This window comes from Artibeus jamaicensis, unplaced genomic scaffold (genome assembly GCF_021234435.1).
Source record: "Artibeus jamaicensis isolate MK-2021 breed Jamaican fruit bat unplaced genomic scaffold, CSHL_Jam_final contig_1696, whole genome shotgun sequence".
NCBI lineage: Eukaryota > Metazoa > Chordata > Mammalia > Chiroptera > Phyllostomidae > Artibeus > Artibeus jamaicensis.
The window spans coordinates 60287-80886 of record NW_026521330.1 but is presented as its reverse complement, the minus strand read 5'-3'; the positions used below and the strand labels follow the sequence as shown (position 1 = coordinate 80886).

General features: G+C 55.4%; 1 protein-coding gene across 2 annotated transcripts; it reads right to left on the bottom strand.

Annotated features, from left to right (window-relative positions):
* Window positions 1-11: 11 nt before the first annotated feature.
* EPHA1 (EPH receptor A1) lies at window positions 12-14627 on the bottom strand. 2 transcript variants are annotated; one of them, XM_037160747.2, is made up of 18 exons: window positions 14477-14627; window positions 13383-13447; window positions 9257-9538; window positions 8013-8409; window positions 7599-7754; window positions 6970-7314; window positions 6713-6840; window positions 6338-6488; window positions 5841-5937; window positions 5588-5646; window positions 4640-4765; window positions 3393-3578; window positions 3167-3228; window positions 2840-3046; window positions 2505-2654; window positions 2008-2201; window positions 424-579; window positions 12-344 (listed from the first exon to the last, which is right to left on the bottom strand). In XM_037160747.2, exons 1-18 carry the CDS (start codon window positions 14556-14558, stop codon window positions 266-268), a joined length of 2922 nt encoding a protein of 973 aa, XP_037016642.2. In that variant the 5' UTR covers window positions 14559-14627; the 3' UTR covers window positions 12-265. The 2 variants fall into 2 exon arrangements, with proteins under 2 accessions (XP_037016642.2, XP_037016648.2); XM_037160753.2 differs by having other exon boundaries at window positions 6713-6828.
* Window positions 14628-20600: the final 5973 nt, after the last annotated feature.

The following is a 20600-nucleotide window of genomic DNA, read 5'->3' as shown; positions in this document are numbered from 1 at the left end:
GAAAACTCAGCTCCTGTTTATTTATAAAAATATATATATGTATATGTGTATGTATATGTATATATATATATATATTAAACCCTCCCTCCCTCAGCTCCCTCCCAGCGCTACTGGTTCACAGAGGCTCCCAGCCTCCAGAGGCGAGTTGCTCAGGGAAGGGCGGGCGGGCGCAGCACCAAGGCCTGGTCAGCTGGGGAAGGGGCACGAGTGACCCTGGCCCCTGGTGCTTCTTGAGGACAGAGGTAGGGGGAGGGGCGGGGCGGACTCAGTCCTTGAACCCCTGAATACTGCAAAGAATGCGCTTCTGGTGTCCGGGCAGCGTGATCCCCATCTGCACCAGGTCCCTGTGGTCAAGAAGGTCGGTGAGTGGGCGGGCGGGCTCCCACCCCGCAGCCCTCCCTGCCGGGCCCCCAGGGTCCTCACTCCGCAGTCAGATCCAGCACACACTCCATGGTGTCCAGCCCGGCTGAGCGGAAGTGCAGGATGTAGCGTTTCATGCGGATGGACTCCAGCCACTCAGGGATGCTGCGATAGGGGATCCCGTCGGAGCCACTCAGGCTGGGCAGGCGCAGGGTCACCCTACGGGACACGGGCCGCTTCAGTCAGGCGGGGAGGAGGGGCCGTCCTCGGCTTTCCTGAAACCCCTCGGGCTCCGCCTGTGAGCCTCTGGGCCAGCATTCTAGCTGCTGTCTGGGCGCAGAGATTATTGAGACTTTGCGGATTAGCCAGGCCATTGTCTGTGAACCCACTTCCTGGCCTGCTTCCTGGTGCGCTCACAGCAGTGGGCAGCAGATGGACAGCCTGGGGGGAGGTGGCAGACCTGCAAGTCCCCAGTGCACAGTTACTACCAGCCCGTCTCCGCTGGAGTGGCCAGTGCTGGGCAATGGGTGGGGTGCTGCTTAAGACACGGATGTACCAACTATCGCCGATGAGCCAAAGCGGAGGCCTGGAACCCCCCAGCGCGGTCCTGCCGGTTTGCAGGGTGGCCGCTGAGTGCCGGGCGCAGCCCCCGATGGCCACCTCCAAGCTTGGCTGTTATTCTTGCCCTCGGACACTCACAATACAATGAGTGTTCCTGTGCTAACGCCAGCCAGAGCCAAAAACCATTAGCAAAGTAAATCTACTGGGGGAAAAAACGTCCAGCATTCCAGAAAGATTAGCACATGCAGTCTCCAGTGTATGAGGGAGTTGTGCTCCAAAAGATACTTTCAAAACTCAGAGAGCATTCTCTCCCAGAGAGAAGGTTATATATGGTGGTTTGATACAGGGGCCGGCGTGCCAGGGCTGGTTTGCCCGATAAAGTGTTGGACGTCCAGCCTTGCCCGTCTCCGCCGCCTCCCCGCACCCCTCCTGCCGGTTCCTTCTCCACATCCTGCCAATGTTTTTGGTGAAATGTGGTTCTGACCACCTCCCTCCCATGGGCAGTTTTTAAAAAAACGGTTCAATAGTTCCCCATGCTCAGGATAGAGTCCAAACTTCTCAGCAGAGTTGGTCCTCCTTGCAGTGACCTCACTGCCTCTCCAGCTTTGTCTCTTGCCACCGTCCCTGGACGGGGCACTGCCAGCTGCTGTCACCTGCACTGCTTGCAATCAGCCTGCCCCCAGCTCCCCACACACACGCTGGGCAGCTGATCTGAGAGCCTCCCCAGACCCTGCAAGGCTGCCTCTCACGGTCATGACATCCCGCTGCCTGTCCCTTGCCACTCAGTCTGTCGTCCCCACTCCAATCTAAGTGACCGAGCTCCCCAGAGCTGGTATCGGTTTGCAAGCTCTGCTTGTATCTGCTTCCCATCTCACTGTTCGCTTCCTGTCTCCCATCAGACTACAGCTGTCAAGGGTGGGACCGCATCTCCTCCACAGAGGTAGATGCTCCCTGAGGGCACAGACTGTGGTCACGCCCTGTGTCCGGAGCTGTGCGGGCCCAGCACTTGGTGGCTGTGGCCGAAAGCCCATTCCCGTTCTCCCAGATGTGCCCTCCGCATCCTGTGGCCCTTCCCAGCATGGTTACTTGGGGTCGAAGTTGGCCACGGTCCGGAGGGTGTGGGGGGTGTCCAGCAGTTGCTCCAGGTGTGTCTTCAGCTGGTGGAAGGAGGGCCGACGGCCACAGTCGTAGGCCCAGCAGTTCTTCATGAGCTCATAGAGAGCGGCGGGGCAGTCCACGGGAGGAGGCAGCCGGTAGCCATCCTCGATGCTCTTCATGACCTGCCTCGGGGGACAGGGGGTTGAGGCCCGAGGCAGGAAGCTAATGATCATGCATGATCGTGCAAAGGAGCCTCTACCTTCCCCTCCATCCCCACCCCCTGGCCAATAGTAAGGAGAGCAGGGTGTAAAATGAAGGGGACCAGAGGTGCAGAAAAACTATGAGTGCAGAAAAACTGTGAGAGGTGCAGAAAAACTGTGAGTGCAGAAAAACTATGGGTCAAAAAGAAGAAATAAAGAGTATGTGCACGGAGAGCCATGGAAGGATTTGGGGAGGAGACTGGCGTGGGGAGTAGCCAGGCTCACCTCCTGATTGCTCATCTCCCCGTAGGGCTTGTCCCCGAAGCTGAGCACCTCCCACATCACAATGCCAAAGCTCCACACGTCACTGGCCGTGGTGAAGATCCGATGCGCGATGGCTTCAGGTGCTGTCCAGCGGATGGGGATCTTTCCTCCCTAATAAAGCACGGAGGACAGAGGCCAATGCACTGCAGGGCCCAGAGGAGGGGAGAAGCCCCTCTCCTCCATGAAGTCAGTGCGTCCACAGGAGCACGGGCCCGTGTCTGTCGCACACGTGGGCCTGTGTGCGTGACATGAAACTGCGTGCGTGTCTGCGTGTGCAGTGAGTACAGGGCTCTCACCTGGGTTTCGTAGGTACCATCGAAGTTGTCCAGGAGACGGGTGAGGCCAAAGTCAGACACCTTGCAGCACAGGTTCTGACTCACTAAGATGTTTCTGGCGGCCAGGTCCCGGTGCACGTAACTGTGGTCACTGAGGTAGGTCATACCAGACGCGATGCCCAGCAGCATGGCCACCAGCTGCCCAGGGACCAGCTGGTCCTCCCGCTCCTGCAGCAGGGTGAGTGGAGGGTGAGGGGTGGGCAGGGTGGCCTCCCCCCCAAACCAGGAACCGATCCCCAGGGCTTCATGGTATATCCAGCTTCCCAGCTGGTCCTCTGCCCTGCTCACCCTCAGGAAGGCATCCAGGGCTCCATTCTCCATAAACTCCGTGATGATCATGATGGGCTTTCCTGAGACATGAAGCACGTCACCATGGCAACCTCCACCCCATCTCCACCCAAAACCACCAGAAACAGATTTCCTGCCCTTGGCAAAACATCTTCCCTCCCCTGCCAGTGGTCTCACACCCTCCTTCCCCCCCTGCACCCCGACACACGGAGACCAGTCCTCATACTCTTTGTGACCACGCCTTCCAGGTGCAGGATGTGCGGGTGGTTGAACTGGCCCATGATGGTTGCCTCTCGAAGGAAGTTCCACCATTGGCCGTCTGGAGACGTGTCCTTCAAGGTCTTAATGGCCACGGTCTTGCATTCCTGGCTGGGGATCTTCAGGGTCCCCTGATACACTTCCCCAAACTCTCCTGAGCAGAAAGAAAACCGGGTCCTGACCCCACGCACTGTCAGGCTCCCCGTGGGGGACCGATGACATCCTCTAGTCCACAGGTGGCAAACACAAGGCCCTGGGGCCAAACCCGGCCCTCTGCCTTGTTTTATCCAGCCCGGCACCTTGTTTCTACCCTGCGGCAGTGCTAAGCTTTTGCTTAACTGTTAAGGAGCAGTTACATTCACACAGTCCTAAAATTACATTCGGCCCTTTGAAGGCAACCGCGAAGCTGATGTGCCCCCGGTGAAAATGCATTTGACACCCTGCTATAGTCCCTCAGCTCTCTTTCTTTCTCTGGATCAGAAACCTGGAGCGCCCTTTCTGGGACAGGAGCGCGGCCGCAGGTCCAGGGGAGGGGGATGGGAGTCTGAGACAGGCGTGCGCTTCTGCCACCTGGTCAGTGTGGTCTCCCGGGTGAGCACCGTTTGTGGCCAGCAGTAGGTGCTCAGGAAGCACGGCGCGTGGTGCACTGGTACTGGGCTGTGTTCACGAGGGCCCGGCGTGCTCAGGGCCAGCAGCGCAGGCGGCCGGGCAGGCTGACCACTGCCACTCTCCTCTGCGAGTTCCTCTGGTCGCAGCGTGGCCAGCCCGGCCGCACAATCAGCAAAGATGCTGACCGCCAAACTTTGTTCTCTGCTCAGATCCACTTTCCCTGGTGACCCAAGAGATCAGGGCAGCCCAAGGACACTGGGCCCTGGTGGGGCAGGATGCGAGGTGCGGGAGGCTCTGAACCGCCCCCACATGCGGGAACCATCTGAGAAGAGTCCCAGCCTGGGCACCCTGACCCCGCCCCCGTTGATAAGGAAGATGTGTCTAATGCTCTTTATCAGAAATGCCATAACCCCAGGAGCACGAGGTGGGGGCTGTTCCAGGACATTCGATAAGGGGGCAACAACAGCAGTTCAAGGATACGGGGTCGAGCAGGGAGGGAACTCAGTTGGGAGCTCTTGGACCAGAGGGGAGGCCAGCTGGGCTCCACAGGGAAAGGCGGAAGGAAACGGCTCAGTGCTGCCACCCAGAGGGCACAGCGGGGCTCACCTTCCCCTATGACTGTGTCCACGATCAGCCAGGCTGGGTCGAGTTCCTGGGTGAAGTTCAGGGCTCCCTGGGCAGGGTCCTCATATGCCTGCAAGTCCACGTAAGGCTTCAGCCACAGCTTGTCCTCTGCAGGGAAAACCGGGAGGGCTGGACCACAGGAGCGCCAGCTTCAGGGCTCCAGAGTGATGGGGGGAGGAGCCGGCAGTGACCTTGATCCTCTCATTCTTCTGTTCCCTGAGGAGTCCTGTTTTGGCTGAAGTGGGAGAAAGTCTTTCTCCTTGGCAACGAAGCCTCCACAACCAGCTTTTCTGTGCACAGACCTCCTGTGTCCTCATCCCCGAGGTCCAGAGCGGTGGGTCGGAAACCAGACCCAGAGTGTTCGTGGCCTCAAGTTACCCAGTCTTCCCACGGCTCGTTGACCCCTCAAATGCCTCACCCTTCTGCCTCACCCCTGCCCACCAGGCTCCTCAAATCACTCACACCTCGTTCCCCGTCCCAGACAACCCTCACTCCTGCCCCACTGCCGGGATGCACTGCTGACTCCCCTGTTTGTGGTACCTAATGAAGTGACCAGCAGGAAGCCCACATGCCTCGGAGGACTTCAGGGAGCCTGCCAGGACCCTCCAGCCCAGCCTCAGCCCAGGGACCTGGCCAGGCAGGATGGGGGAGGCGGCCGGGAGCCCGGGTGTTGGTCCAGCGGCACCGGCAGCTAATCGGTAATTGCACAGAGCCTCTTGGGCACCATCAGTACAGAGTTAATTAACCAAAGTTAATTAGGTAGCAAAACACGAAGATCCTAAAGACAATAGAGCCCACTTGTGCCCCCAACATTGGGCCAGGAAAGGTGGGTCCTTTGGTCTCACCCCCAGAGGTACCTCCCAACACCCATGCACACACATATACATGCACATGTGTGCACACACATGTGCACAGGTGCTTCTAGCTCACCTCCATCCACGTTGTCAACTCGATCGCGTTTCCTCTGCTGCCGGCGTCGCTGACCTCTCCTGGCGGGGGAGGGTAAGGGACAGCTTCCTCAGGGTCCCGGGATCACCTCAGGGGCTCTGGCGAGGTTTTCCCAGGGTGCAGGGTGAAGGTGTGGGCACCGCGGAGGATGGGAGGGTGGCTGGGACTGCTCTCAGGGGCTTCTGACCAGACGAAGGGGCCCAGGATGGTGTCTGGGGACGGGCAGCAGCGGTACCTGGACCGGCAGACGAGGATCCCGAGCAGCAGCCCCACGCCCAGGAGCATCCCAAACACGAGGGCCACGATCTCGCCTCCAGTGAGATGCCTAGAACCTGTGGCACACAAGTGAGGGAGGCTGAGGCGCCCAGAGTCCAAGGGGCTGAGGGAGGCCCGCGGGGCAAGCTCAGGGGCGGGGCTCGCTGTCGGCCGCAGGTGTGTCCGGTGACAGGGAGACAGGTGCGTGGGAGAGAGAGCAGGTGGGAAGGGCTGCCCGTAGGAACTGCAGCTCGGCGCTCAGTGAGCGGTCAGGAGATTTGATTAGGATGCTGATTGGCTGCACGGGAGGGTCGGAAGGCGTGCCTGAGGTCACCGTGGGGAGACTTGGTGGGACTCTGCGTGGGGCTGGGCGTGTAGACAGGGAGGACGGGTCGCTGGCTGAAACAGGGTCCGAGAAGCTTCAGTGGAACAACAGGGGCCTGCATGTCTGGGCAGAGCAAAGGGTAAGCCACCCACCTGGTGGGCTAGTCCGAAACTCATGGTCGGGGGAGAAAGGGCCGGGGCCCTGCGGGGTCAGCATCCGGACCCTGACGGTGTACGTGGTGTCTGGCTGCAGTTCGGTCAGCAAGACTCTGGCTTCGGGCACCATCCTGTGCCATTCTTCATCCTGTGGGGGCGGGGGGGGCTGGTGTTGACTGGGCCGGGCGGAGCCGGACCTGGCGGAGGTGACAGGCAGTCTTGGGAGCACAGAGGCAGGAGTTTGGGTCGGGGAATAGCCATAGCAGAGCTCTGCGTAGGTTTTTGTCCCAAGAGAGCCATCCTGCAGCCCAGAGGCTAGCTGTTGGGGTGGGCCAAGAGCAGACGTGGAGACTGCCTCAGCTGTGCCCTCACCTGGTTCAGCACGTGGAGCTCATAGGTCAGGTTGCCGCTGGGGCTTCGGGGCTGGGACCCCTCCCAGGTCAGCTCCAGCTGCCGCGGCTCCTTCTTCACCAGCCTCAGCGACAGGCCTGCCGGTGACTCTGTGAGTCCAGGGGGTCCCAATGGATTCGGAAGAGGAAATAACCGAGTAGCTTTCCGATTGCTCCCTGCCCATCACTTTGTCCCCGTGGTTCCCCGCAGGGCCAGCCCCCCACCACCAGGCCCCTCACCTGTGTGCCCCAGGCTGACGCTGAGCGAGGCGCCCGTAGTCTTGGAGGTGGCCAGCCCCGACACGCCATTTTGGGCTTGGACGTTGAAGGTGTAATTGGTGTAGGGTTCAAGGCCGTGGACACGCACCGCAAGCAGGTCGAGCCCGCGGGCCCCCGGGGAGAAGCGCACATTCTCCCCGCAGGACTGGCAGAGGCCTTCGCCCGGTGCTGCTCCCTGACCCCGACAGCACTCCACGCTGTATCTCACATCCTGGCGTCCCCCCGTATCGGCCGGGGGTACCCAACGCAGGGAGAGCTGAGTCCCCACAACAGAGAAGCTCAGGTTTTGAGGGGCTGAGGGGGGACCTGTGGGAAAAGAGGGGCCGTGAGTAGCAGCCTAACCTGCTGGCCCCTCACCACCCCAGTTCTTGAGGTCCCCCGAAGGCCGCCAGGGAATCGGACTCCTACTGAGGAAAAGCTTCATCTGGGCTCTGCATTTCGGTGGGGGGGCAGGGGAGGAACTTTAAGTGTTGGACACCCCAGACAGTCAGTGCTCAATACCTGATAAGCCCCGGGCGATTCGAGTCCTAACAGGGGCTCAGCAGGGGCCCGGACTCCTCGCCGGCAGCCGGGCCCTGCTGGGGACTCACGTGTGCATGCCGCCTGGGGACCCTCTCCGGGGGCTCGGTAGTGTCCGCTCTCACAGGCGCAGAGGGTGGCTCCCTCAGACTCAGCCGTGCTGTGCTGGGGGCACTTGAGACAGTGGGACGAGTCCATGTCTGCCCGGTAGGAGCCGCTTGGACAGGCTGCGGAGGGTGTATAGCACCGTGGTTGTTCGGTGTTTTTATGGGTGAAATCACACCCTCCCCCCACCGCATCCCTGTACTGGAAACACCCCCCCATATGTGACCCTGGGGTCCTCAGACACTCACTCAGTTTAATAATCTCTAACACAGAGCCTTGGTTTCCCTCCCTCCCTCCCTCCCCCCCTCGGCACCCTGGACACTGTCCCCTCCCCCGGGGTGGCCCCTGCCGGTTGTCACCACCTCCTTGAGCACCCTTACCAAGGCATGCCTCTCCGCCGTCCTCATAGCCAGGCTCACAGTGGCACCACCCCATGGGCACCAACCACTCGCCATTGGAGCTGCAGTGCATTCGGGGGGCTCCCAGGGGGCCAGGGCTCGTCCGGGCGTGGGGCACGCAGGCGCCCGCCACTTCCACCAGCCCGCCAGGTCTGGGGAGCGTGTCAGGGAACCAGGCCAAGGCGTGCACAGCCTCAGGGCAGCGCTGGTAGAACACACGCACGGACACCAGGGCCACACAGGCCCCCGGGTTGTGGAAAGCGAGGTAGAGGCCGCGGCGCGTCAGGTGGCCCAAGGAGCAGCGCTCCAGGTTCATTTTCATCTCGCCGGCCGCGAGGTCCCGGATGGTGAAGCTCTGGTCTGCAGCCACCGTGGTGACCTGGGGGGGCAGGGGTGGGAGAGGGGAGCAACCACACGACAGAAACCATGGCTCGCTTAATACTTTACAATCCCACAAACAGTAAGCATTTAGACACATTATGCTACTCAGTCCATGCAACGGACTCAGAGAGGTGGTGTGAATAACTGTCCCCATCCAGGCGACAAGGAGACTGAGGCTACGAGAGGTGAGAGACCTTGTCTGAGGTCACACCGCTAGGTTTGGGACCCGGGCAGTGGCGGGACCCCAGCTCATATAATTTCTGCCATTTGAAGCTGTGGCCCCGCCTCCGTGCCAATGGGATGAGCGGTTATAAAGTGTGTCACAATTCATTTATTACTAATAACAAACTTTGCAGTATCATGTCTTTGGGAAAAAAGGTGAGAACATCCTATCATCATATGCTTTTAACTCTTCCACATTCCAGTGGCTTTTTTTTTTTTTTGAGTGGGAAAGAAAGGAGTGACAGGAGAGACACCTGCCGAAAACTATCTTCCTACAGGACTGTGGCAGTGCTCATGCGGATGGAGCAAGAACGCCACGGGTCCCGATGAGAGATGTTGAAGCACCTCTCAGTGGAGGCTGGCAAAAGGCGAGGCTGGCTCTACTATCCCTATGTTAAGACGCGGAACCTTAAGCTCAGAGAGGTGAAGGGATGCGCCCAGAGTCCGGACGCAGCCGAAAAGGTACTCAAATCCAGTTCTTCTGAACTCCAGGCCCACTGCCTTTTCATTATCAGACCCCTAGGTCCTTTTCTTGTTTCCGGTGCCTTGTCTTTGTCTTAGCTGAGTGGGAACATGGGAAGCAGTGAGGCAGGGATCAAAATGGCACTGAGGGGTGAAAGTACCTTCTGGAACATGGGCCTACGGAGCTGAATGCCCACATCCTGGTCGCTCTCCATGTACAGAAGGTTGAAGGTTTCTTTGCAGCCGAGAGTCCCCGCCTCCCCGGGGAAGCTCTTACAGTCTCGCACGGTAAACTTAAGCTCCACGTGGACGCTCGATGCCTCCTCCCCTCGGTAGATCCAGTTGGAACGAAGCCAGTGGTCAGTGTCTCCGCCTCCTTGGACGGGGCAGTCCTGGTACATGTATAGGGGTGTCCCGTTCAGCATCTGCTGCATCCCACTCCACTGCCAGAGGAAAGTCAAAGTCAGTCTCCCAGTCTTCATTTTTCAGAGCTCACGGCACGGAAGCCAGCATCAGAACTCCCAGGGTCAAGCTATGTGTCCTGCCTTCTCCCCACCCCCTCAGCCCCAGAGTAGTAGGTTAAGTGTTAGGGTGAGAGATCTATGTGGATACTGAATGGGCGAGAAGACAGCCCCTTTACCTCCCTGGCCAGCTCTGGCCCCTTCAGGTAGCCCACCCCAAGTACAAATGTCTAGGCATCAATTTTGACTTATTTCATCAGTAAAGCTTGTCAAGGACTCTGAGGGCGGACTTTCGTAGCAAAAGCTTTCATTGTGAAAGCAACATTCACAAAATTTTCTGCCCATTTGTCCTGACACGAGATGACCATGTTAAATATTGAGGTCCGTCAGCTTTTGGAGAGCAAGTGGCAACACCAAATGCTTCTGTGTATAAGTGAATCTCGACGCCCCTCCCCCCGCCCTTGTCCAGCAATGGCCCCTGTCAAAACCAACAACTCCTAGACTCCCTCCAGTCCACCCCTCCTTAATTTCTCTTACTTTAAAAAGAATGCTTAAGCTCAGTTAATCGTGGCTAGCACTTCCCATGAAGCAACTGAGTCACGCCAGCTTACATTACCCGCCCAAGGCGAACTCAGCGATAAAGAGGAAAGCACTGGGAGGTGAGCCCAGGCTCTCGGGGCCCCTGAGTTTGTGCTGATAATCATTACATCTTGGTGTGCTTATTACAAAATCCAAGGGCCAACATTTACATGTATTAAAAAGTGAAAGTCCTCCCACCCATCCAGCCCACTGCCGGAGGAAGCTACTCTCATCGATTTGGAGTAAAGCTTTACAGACCATTTTCAGCACCTCTGGAGCAATGTTTGAATGTTTTTCTCTGTGCGTGTGTGTTCAACATAAATGAACAAAAAGCATGCAAGTATTATTCTGTAAGATATTGTTTGCTTTTAGCCAAAAGTCTTTGAGAGATAACCACAAGCATGTATATAGATCTACCTACTTCTTTTTCACAATCCAGAAAACAGTCATCCATTGGGTCGATGTACCAAAATTTATCTCATCATTCACCTATTGTCGGGCATTTAGGGAGCTTCCAGTTTATTTTTTTTTAAGTAAACATATACAGACTTCTATAGAACTGCTGTATCAATGGGTAAACATATTACACATTTTAAAAGAAGATTTTGCCAAATTGTCCTCCAGAAAGACTTTCTCAGTTTATAACTCTACCAACAATGCCTCAGAGCTCATTTTCTGTAAAGCTTGTCAACACTGGATACTAAAATTTTCTTATTTTTGGCTGGCTTTATAGACAGAACACAGCTTCTTGCCATTTCAATCTACACTTCTTTGAGAGGAGGTTGTATGTTTCTCTTGTTTACTGGCTATTTGTATTTTTATACAATTATCTCCTATCTGATATTCTATTGTTTTCTTTTTTTCTTGAGTGTTATTTACTTATGTTTAATGAAATTGGGGGGGCTGATCTATTGCTATCTTTTGATTGTTCACTTGGATGAGTTTTTTAAATATTATAGACATTAATCATTTCCTTGAAATGCATGTTTCAAATACTTTCTTCTTGTCATGCCCCTTTACTTGGCTAATAATGTCTTTGATGTTGACATAGATTTAAAATGTTTATATAATAACATTTTAGAGTCTTTTCCTTTATGATTTTGGGGTTGTGTGTTTTGTTTGAGAAGTTGTCCCATCCCAGACTTATAAAGATCTGTATTTTCTGCTACTATTTTTGGTTTTTAGGTTTAAATTCTAATCTCCCTAGAATATATTTTTTCTGGTATAGTGTAAAGATGCAGTTTTGCCTTTTATAATAAATTATAGGCATTCAATTGTTAACTTATTGACAAGCTTGTACTTTTCCACACCGATTTACAATGCGCAGTTATCACATACTAAACTCTCATACATGTGGGCTTGTTTTGAGCTTTTTCTATTCTATTCCATTGACCTGACTGAGTATTCTTGCATCTGGGCACGTCTCCCATTTCATTATTCTTCCTTTTCAAAAAATATTAGCTGTTCGGAAGTATTTTCCCTGCCAGATGAACTTAAGAAACTCCAAAATTCGTCAAAAAGTCCCTTGATATTTGGGTTGCAGTCCCCTTAGTTTATAGAGAAGAGACTAGGTGGCCCTTGCCTCAGAAAGTTCACGTCCCCAAGCCTCTCGCTCCCCTCATGCGAGGGCATTCTTGGCTCCTCTCTGCCCCGGGAAAAGGCAAGAAGCTGCCCATTTGGAGCGGCAGCTTTCTGCATTCCATCAGGGAGTTCACAGACTGGGCGAGGGTTGTCAAGGCACTGAAGTTGGGGTGACAGAGGGCACCCGGAGCCAAGCGGAGGGCAGGTGGGGTGGTTAATGTGCAGCTCCTTAGCCAGACGGCAGCTGGAGCCCGGAGAAGCAGATGTTCCCAGCTGTAACTCTCCTCTCCGGGTCCCAGTGGTGAGCGAAGGGGAGGACCAGCTGCCCAGGATCAGCAAGAAGGATCCTTTCACTTATCACTCAGGCGTCGCTGGCTGCTATGTGGGTGTACTCTGGGGAGCCTGGGCCTGAGTGTGTGTTTTGAAAAGACGAGGAGGAGAGAGGATAAGGAGGACAGCGGGAGTGCGTAACCGTTGCTGTCTTCTTGCCTGCCTTCTGCTGTGTAGCCTGAGCTGCAAAGGGCGCCTGCCCGGCTTCCACTCTGGCCCAGTTAGGGAAGAGTTACTGGGGAGGAGGTGGCAGGGGCACAGTGCAGGCCCGTGGGAGCCGGCAGGTGGGCCCGGAGCCCTCACTGTGGAATGATTAGCTGGTTTATGAGATGAGGCGCCTATTAGGGCCGGCCTAATGCGGGATTTTCCAAGCAGCCCCTCCTGTAGGGTACATTATGGTTTAGTCTATTAATTCTAATTACAGGCTACTACTCTTCGGGAGAGCTGAGATCGATCCAGGACCCCAGGGCACAGAGGGAAGGAAAGCAAGTCACCCCAACCCCAGACACAGAGGCTGATAGGAAAGGGAAAAGGGGACCCCAGAAAAAGGGGTTTAGGACCAGAGGGAAGACAGACCAGGCTGCAGGACTCCAAGGCCAGAGTCCTGGAGGCTGCGGCAGCTGGGCCAGCCTCCCTCCCGTGTTCCCTGGGCAGCTTTGCAGAGTGGCCAGAAGGTGTTCTCTGGGACTCACAAGGGCCAACCTCTGCTCCTCGGTTTTTAGGAATGTCCAAGGGTCTTGGGGAAGACTTCAACAGCTGGGAGGATGCATGGTGTGCCTGCTCGGGGGAGGGTGGAGGAGAGGCCAAGGGCTCGGGGACCTCTACTGAGGCGGCTTCTAACGTTGGGGGTGTCACACTGCCTATGTGACGAATGTGACAAAAACTCTGGCTATCCAGAAAAGAAAAAAAAGTCCACATACATATCCACAACTCTGAACATACTTCTGTGGGATTCCCTGACGCCCTGGAACTTATCTGGGCAACTCCACTGGGATGAGGGGACCTCAGAATGAGGATGCTTTCCTGTTTTGGTCTTTGCCCTCTACCATCCGGAGGTGGTCCCTTCTCTCCCCAGAAGGTCCTCAGCTGTATTTCAGCCGCGCTGCCCTGGGGCAGGCAGGGGAGGAGCCAGGCATTGCAGCTTTCCCCATGGGGTGAAGCCTGACCCCCGTCATGTCCCATTCAGGAGGTTCTGAGTCACCTCCCCTCCCCCCCAGAGGAGGCACTTCCAGTTTTTCCTGCTCTTTTCTCTGTTCCTCCACCCACCTCTCCACCCCATTTCCCACTGGCCCTCAGCCTTGAGCCATCCTGAGTCCTGCCCTCCCCTGACACTTACCCCATCCTGGGGATCCAGCAGCCAGCCCAACTCTCCCTGAGCGGTGCTCGTGTCCATCAGAGTGACTGAAGGTGGGGAGGAAAGGGGCCTGTCACCTCTGGGGGATGAGGCCCCCACAGGCTGCCCACATTCCTCATTCTGGGCCCCCAGCCCCCAGCATCCTGTTCCTGAGAGCTGGGACTTCCTGAGGCTCAGGGGAGGACAGTGGCCCAGGAAGGACTGAACTGCTCCAGGGACTAATAGCCCGCTGTCCTCTGGAGTGTGACAGGAGGAGAGCAAAGTGGGGCAAGGGTTGGAGGGCTGGATCTTTGACCCAAGTAAACGTAGGGAGCATTCGGAAGCGCTGCTGCAGGGGCGACGTGCACCCTCTCACTCAGCGGGGGGCCCATCCGCTGCAGAATGCAAGGGTGTGTGGGTGAGACAGTTGCTCAGCTTCAGGGGGTCATGAATGGGTAGAATGTGGACAGGGGACCTCAGAGTGATTTCTGAGTGGCAGGCTCCCACCACTGGCAAAGAGCCTGCTCTGCCTGTGATTGGCCGGGTGGAGTGGGGTACAATGCACAGCTCTGGGTCTGGGAAGGCGGGGGAGCAGAGCGGGAGAGGCTGGGCAAGCCTGCCCAGGGAAGGCTTGACCTCTACATCCAGAAACCCCTGCACCTTGAGTTCCAACCCTTCCCCAGCAGCAGGTCTCTCTGTCGCCTGCCTTAGGTTGACAATAAGGCGACTTCCACCTCCCACAGCAGAGGGTTCAGATCTCTGGACTGGGCACTTGAGGCAGAGACGGCCCAGTCGCGAGGACCACCCCCCCCCCCTGCCCGCCCGCCATTGCTGGGGTGGGGGGTCTGGACGCTGCTCCTCGCACCCCACCCCCAGTCACAAACTGCTGCCCAGCAGGGGCGGGGGTGGCTGGCCCGTGAAAGCAGCTGTTCGGGTTCAAAGAGCAAAGATTGGCCTGGCCAGTCGATGCCCTGGCGCCGATAAAACAAGAGCGCGGGAGAGGGGCGCCAGGAGAGGCCTCCTCAGGAATGCCGGCTCCTGGAGGAGGGTGCCAGCAGGACCAGGGGAGGGGGTGGGCTGGGGGTGGGGGTCTGTACCTTCCTTGGCGCGCGCCCCTGGGGGCAGCGGGGCGCAGAGCAGCAGCAGCAGCCCGAGCCCCAGGAGCCAGCGCCGCTCCATGGCGCGGGGCCGGGACCTGGGACAGTGGCCCGGACTGCTGAGCCAGGTGGCGAGGACTGGGGGGAGCCAGGCAGGCCGAGTGGGGGTGGGGGGCGGGGCTGGCTCCTGGGGGGCGGAGTCCTGGCCTCACCTGGATCACCTTCTTAAAGGGACAGTGGGGCAGGAAGGAAACTTGTTAGACAGGTAATAAACTTCTAAAACCGGAGGCGTCTTGACCGGAATGAGACTGTCGGCGCCGCCTAGTGGGTGGGATTAGGAATGGACTAACCCAGTCCTAATTCTAACCCTGCCAACCCAGTGTTGATCCAGCCTTTAGCCTAATTCTGCCTTGGATTTAAACTACACCTTGGGTTTAAACTTCACCTTGTATTTCTCTCCCTGCCTTTCTTCAGGGCCCAGCACTGTAACAGATACCGAGGAAGGCAGGGGCTTAGCTTACACTCCAGTAGGGGAAGGCTTAGATAACCCCAGTGTAGGGCAGGGTCCGCCCTTGGAGAAGCACCTGGAAGGCTGGAAGTGGAGCAAACTCAGCCGGCAGGGCACTTTAGGTGAGCCTTCTGGAAGTAGGCGTTGTGAGTTGGGTTTTGCGTGGCAGAGATTGGGAAAGACATGAGCCAGGGCCCGAAGGCAGGGAGCCGCAAGGTGCGTCCTGGGAGTGGTGAATGGGCCAGCTTGACTGCTGGAACGCAGGATTTATGTTGGGAGCCGGGCGGAAAGGTAGGTGCAGGTGTGGACCAGAACGGGGAAGGTCTCTGTGAACACAGTAGGGCGTTTGAACTTACCTTGCACTTCACAGAGCAGACACGAGGAGCTGGGGGATTCTGGGACCGAAGGGGTCCAGCCTGCTTCAGCCCCACCTAGTGGTGTCAATCCACAGGCCTCCCAACTTCTCAGGGATGGCCTTCTATTATATTTAATAGCTGCTTATTTTGTTTTTACTTTCCATGCGTTAAGCCTGGAAACATCAAAGAGGAAGTAGTCCTTGCCTTGCCCTAAACAAACCATTCCTCGGAGGAGTGTTGGGAGCCAGGGCATAAAGCAAGCACACAGGGGACTGAAATGTCAGTGGGGATGGCCCCCAGTGGAGACGCAGAACAGGGGTGCGGAGGCTCAGAGGGGAGTGACGCGTTCACCGAGCAGGGGCAGCGACCCCCGCTCCGGGAGCCCTGCTTCCTACACCCCCTCCCTCGCCTCATCTCATGTGGGTGAATCATGCATCGTTCTTCTGTTGTTGAGGTTGTTGTATGTTTTGGTCACTGTGGAGGAAGGGAGGCGGTGCATTCCAGGAGCTTATTTTAGTTTCAAAAATTAATACTTCTCTGAGTGTGTGTGTGTGTTCTATTTATACATATATAAAGACAAGGGCTTGTAATGTCCCAACCCACACTATCCTCACTGGTGTAAATAAGTGAATATAGTGCATGTACGTTGGTTGGAAAGTGGACGCAGAACAGAAAAGAAACAGGAGGGAAAGTCGAATTCTCCCTCTTCCAACCCTCCAATTCCTGTTCCCCAAATTTACCCCCACCAGCCGTACCTTGTGATTCTCCCAGGATCTCCCCCCAGTGTACATGGCATCAGTTCCCCCCTTCGACTTGCACATGTACACATGCTTTTGGAACATACACACAGAGGGGCCACGGAATCCACCCGCTCGGCACCAGGGGCCTCTTTCTAATGGAAGGCCTTTGGGGAAGAGGCGGAGGCCCCCCACAAGCTCACTGGGGTCAGAGCTTGGTGATTTCAGCAGGGAGGAATGGGCGAAGGGTGCACAGCCAACAGGAGGGGGGAAATGGAGCAAGCTTTGGACAATTGCTGCTAGGAAATCGGCCAGACTGTGGTGAGGTAATGCATGTGTGCGTTGCTGTAGTTTGTTAAAGTTACAAGGCTCTGGGGACTCAAGGGGGGTGGGGTGGGGGCTGCTGGGGCAGGCGGAGATGGAGTCACAGGAGCCTTGCTTTTGTTTAAGGTTGCTTCTCAGTCCCCGGGTCAGTGAGGGTTGCGGCGGGGGCGTGAAAGCCCACCTTCCAGCTGCGTTCAACAGGATCCCAGTTGACAGTTCCTCATTCCCTTTGCTGTGGGAGGAGGCACGCCTTCCATTTGGCCTCTGTCCTCAACTAGCTGTGCAGCTTTTGTCAAGTTATTTACACGCTCTGGACCTGAGTTTCCTTAGGCCTGGCTAATCTCGGAGGCCATTTCCAGGAAAGGAGGCGGGGTTCAGACTCAGAGGACCTGGGCCAGCTCCTGCAGCCATGCCGTGTCTCCGTTTCCTTAGCCGTAGCGTGGGATCCTTGGTGCCCACCTCCTAGGACGGGTGTGATGAGTCAAAGAGGAGAAAGTGCTTTGCTAAGCGGAAGTCCTGGCCTGCTGTTAATGTGCTGGAACGATGAAGGGGCTAAGGGAGAGCAATGTGTCACCGTCCCCCCCAAACCTACCTTTTGGGATATTGATTTTAAGCTGGTTATTAAGAAATAAAAGACTCAGAAAGTATCTTTGACTTTCCCCTCTTACCTGCCTCAACAAATTCTGGTAGAAAAAATCTACTTAAAGGAAAGGAGCTTTACCTTAACTTCACAACACCAGTCAGCTGAATGTGGCAGACAGGGAGAAAGAAACCTGGCAGAGACTGCTTGTTGAACTTGCCTCTCTGTCCCTGTGTTTTGGGTGGGCCTGCAAGGATTCATTGGCCACATGTCTGTTCTTTCCTGTCTACCTGTCAATCGCCTGCTTTCAGTTTAAAATCTCAAATCTCCACTCCTCTGCTCTGTCCAAAATGGCATAGAAACCTCACCTGCCCAGTGGGTTTTGGGGGCTCACGTCTCCTGGCACACCTTCCCCCAAGGGAACTGTAATGAATTTTGGACATGTTGTCCTGTTACTACCAGACTGGAGCAAAATCTGTGACTAGGCATCTATTTTTTTTTTTGTTTGTTTAAAAGCAATTATACCACAGGACAATTTGCATATAGTACATTGTACCCATTCCAAGTGCACAGTTCAATGGGTCCTGACAAATGCGGACGCCCCGGTAACCACCACCTCCGTCAATTACGGAACACTTTCATCACCCAAAAAAGTTCCCTGGTGCCTTTTGCCACCAATCCCACCTCCAGCCCCAGGCTTCCTGACAAAATGTGTCCTGGCCCAAAATTTCACGTAGTCTCCTGAGTCTGGCTCTGTCCCTGCAGCGTGAGCCCTAAGGCCCATCCGCTCTGTGGACCTCCGCAGGTTGCTCCTTCCGCTTGCTAACCAGTGTTCCCTGTGTGGGTGCCCTAGACATGCCCGGCTCGTTGCTGGCCTGCGGTAAGATGAATTCCACCCAGCCTGGGTCAAGGCCTTCTGTTTAAAGGCCTGGGTCAAGGCTCTGCTTAAAACCCTGCTGAACCTGGAAGGTAACCCAGTAAGCTGCCAGCAACTACAGTGAGAGCGTCAGCGCACATTAGTTTATCAGGCTAGTAGGTATTGCATGCCCTAGCCAGGGGCATGCGTGGGCCCCAAACAGCTTTGTTTGGGCTGCGTGGAGCTGGCCTGCACTTGTAGACGACATGAACTGGGAGACCCAGCCCGGTGGGGAGGGGAGAAACGGCCTTTTCTGTACGGAACCCGTGGCCTCTGCCCATCTTTGATCATCGGGCTACTTGGATCCTCCTCTTTGCTTCTGCCTCACTCTTTTCTGTCTGCTCTGTGGCCCTCCTCTGCCACGGGCAGCAGGGGCGGCGTGGCCACAGCCACCATTCATGGCAGGCCTACGCAGGCTGCCAGGCGGGGCACATGCATTGTTTCACCGACTTCTCACACCGACACTTTGCGGAAGGTTATCATTAGCCCCATTTTATAGATGTGCAAACTCGAGGCACCGGGAGCTGAAGGTACTTGCTCAAAGTCAGTTAGTTGCAGAATCAGGATTTCACCCCAGTTCTATCTGACTCTGTGGTCGGTGGCCCCTACTCAGGGTTTCCGGAAGCAAAAAGAAAGAAAGTAGTGAATACCTATCTTTTGTTTTTCTCCCTGCCTCCACAGTTCCATCTGCTCCACCCAAGGGTAAACAAAATCCTGCTTTAAAGTGTAAACAATAAAATACAAAAAGAAAAAAAAACCCTCGGGGATCAGGTCTGCCTGTTTTTGAACTGTATAAAACAGAATCATCTGATCCGCATTCTTTGGTGTCTGAGTTCTTTCACTTACTTATGTCTGGGAGATTTGTTCATGTGGTTGGTACTGATTTATTCTCATTGCTATATGCTCTTCCATTGTGTGAAGAACACCTTCTGCTTAAGGACCTCTTGACGTGGGGTGAAACGTTCTACACTTGAATTGCTGCCCTGGTGGACGACTCCCCTGGTTTATCTGGCTAGTCGGGGTGTCTCTCAAACAGGCTTCACCTTCCCAGAAGGCACTTCCGTTTTTCATGGGAGACGTTCTATTAGCCTCATGTCTCCTTACTTGCTTAAATATATGAAGAGCTGGCTCTGAGCAATGCCACCCATCCCAGTGATCCATCCCTCTTGGTCTCCCTCCCTCCCTCCCTCCACATTGTCTCTCTGCCAAGAGGAAGATGCCTAATCTTGTTTAGGTAGCCGCAACTCTTCATACCAGAAACAGGGCTGTTTTGAGACAGAGGCAGTTTAAAGTTTTCTCTGAGATGTCGGGGGCTCGGGTTCTCATACTGTTCCACTTGATAGTGGTGTGATGTTGGGCCAATCACCTAGCCTTTTTGAGCCTCAGCCTCCTCATCTACTACTTGGGGGAAATGGTGATCAACACCTATCTCACAGTATAGGAGGTGACTAGCATTCGATGAGGTATCACCGAACAACCTGTGTCCTCCAGAACAGGCTTATTTGCGAGCTAGATCTGAAGAATCAAAGGAAATGTCTGCTGAACTGAAGAAGGAGGCTGAGCAACATCAACTCTGACTTAAAAGGGATGCTCGGTTGAAACTTGGATCTCAAGAAGAGGCAAAAGAAGAATAAAGAAAGAGCTAAGAGAAATCGCTCAGTCCATCTGGATGATGAGGCATTATGGGAATAAATGCCGCTGTAATACTTTGAGACACGTGGCGATTCTTTCTGCATTTGCTTTTGGAAGAATTTGTCTCTGTATTCGCCGTATTAACATCTCCAAAGCATTCTGTTTGTGTTAGGGGCAAGAAGCTGGTGGAGAGGCTGTGAGCCCGCATGGCATTGTAGCCTGGACCTCGGGGAGGGGGAGGCCCGAGGTGAAGAGTGGACAGTGGCAGCCACAAAGGAGGAGACAAGATTGTTCCTGGTGCTAATGAGCGAGACTAAGGGGGCGCCGTGGGAATTTGCTTGGGATGATGCATCACTTCCAAGCGTGTATTTCGGTACAGCCTTTACCTCAACACCTTCTGCACCTGCATCCTTAACTGGTCTTACTCGCTACAGAGTAAAAAACGAAACCAGTTCACAATCCTGTGATTTCATTTGACTTCTGGAGAGAGGACTTGAAAACACGGAGAGGGGCCCGTCACCTGAAGGAGCCGGGACTCAGAATTCCTCATCCTAACATCTGTGTGTGTCTCTCGGGAGAAACCATGGCGTTGCCACCTCGGGCAGTTTGTTCAACTGCCTGAGAAGTTCGTGTGGCTAACCTGAGAAATTCAAGCGCTGCCCTAATGGGCAGGTAGGAGGGAGGCAGAGAAAGGATGAGAACAAATGTGGCTCAGTGAACTGGGGCACGTCAGAAATTTAACAGGAACAAGTTGAGACAGGTGTTAAACACCAGATCCTCTGGGAGAAGAACGTGAACTTGGTCCTTGTCAAAACGTTTACTGGTTAGACCGCAGGAGGAGGATGAGTGGAAAACCAGCCACGTTTTAAAGTCCATTTCAGTGTGGCTGGTATGAGAGACGAGAGGGCTTTGCCTGCCGGACTAGGCTAAGTTTACTTGAAAAGTGTACAATGTTATTCCTAGTCCAGGCTGGGAGTTCTGGGAAATGAACGGCTACCAAAGGCTGGGATGTACACAGGCATAGTCCACGCTCACAGCTTTGAGTGACGGGTCTGGTGGTCTGGAGGTGAT

What these genes read in the sequence shown, in the direction of transcription:
- EPHA1 (XM_037160747.2), bottom strand. Translation starts at nt 14,558, where the DNA reads ATGGAGCGGCGCTGGCTCCTGGGGCTCGGGCTGCTGCTGCTGCTCTGC. An exon ending in TGCTGGATCCCCAGGATGGG is followed by an intron (nt 9,539 to 13,382) that starts GTAAGTGTCAGG and finishes TTCCTCTGGCAG; the next exon opens with TGGAGTGGGATGCAGCAGAT. An exon ending in CGTCAGCCTGGGGCACACAG is followed by an intron (nt 6,841 to 6,969) that starts GTGAGGGGCCTG and finishes CTGGACTCACAG; the next exon opens with AGTCACCGGCAGGCCTGTCG.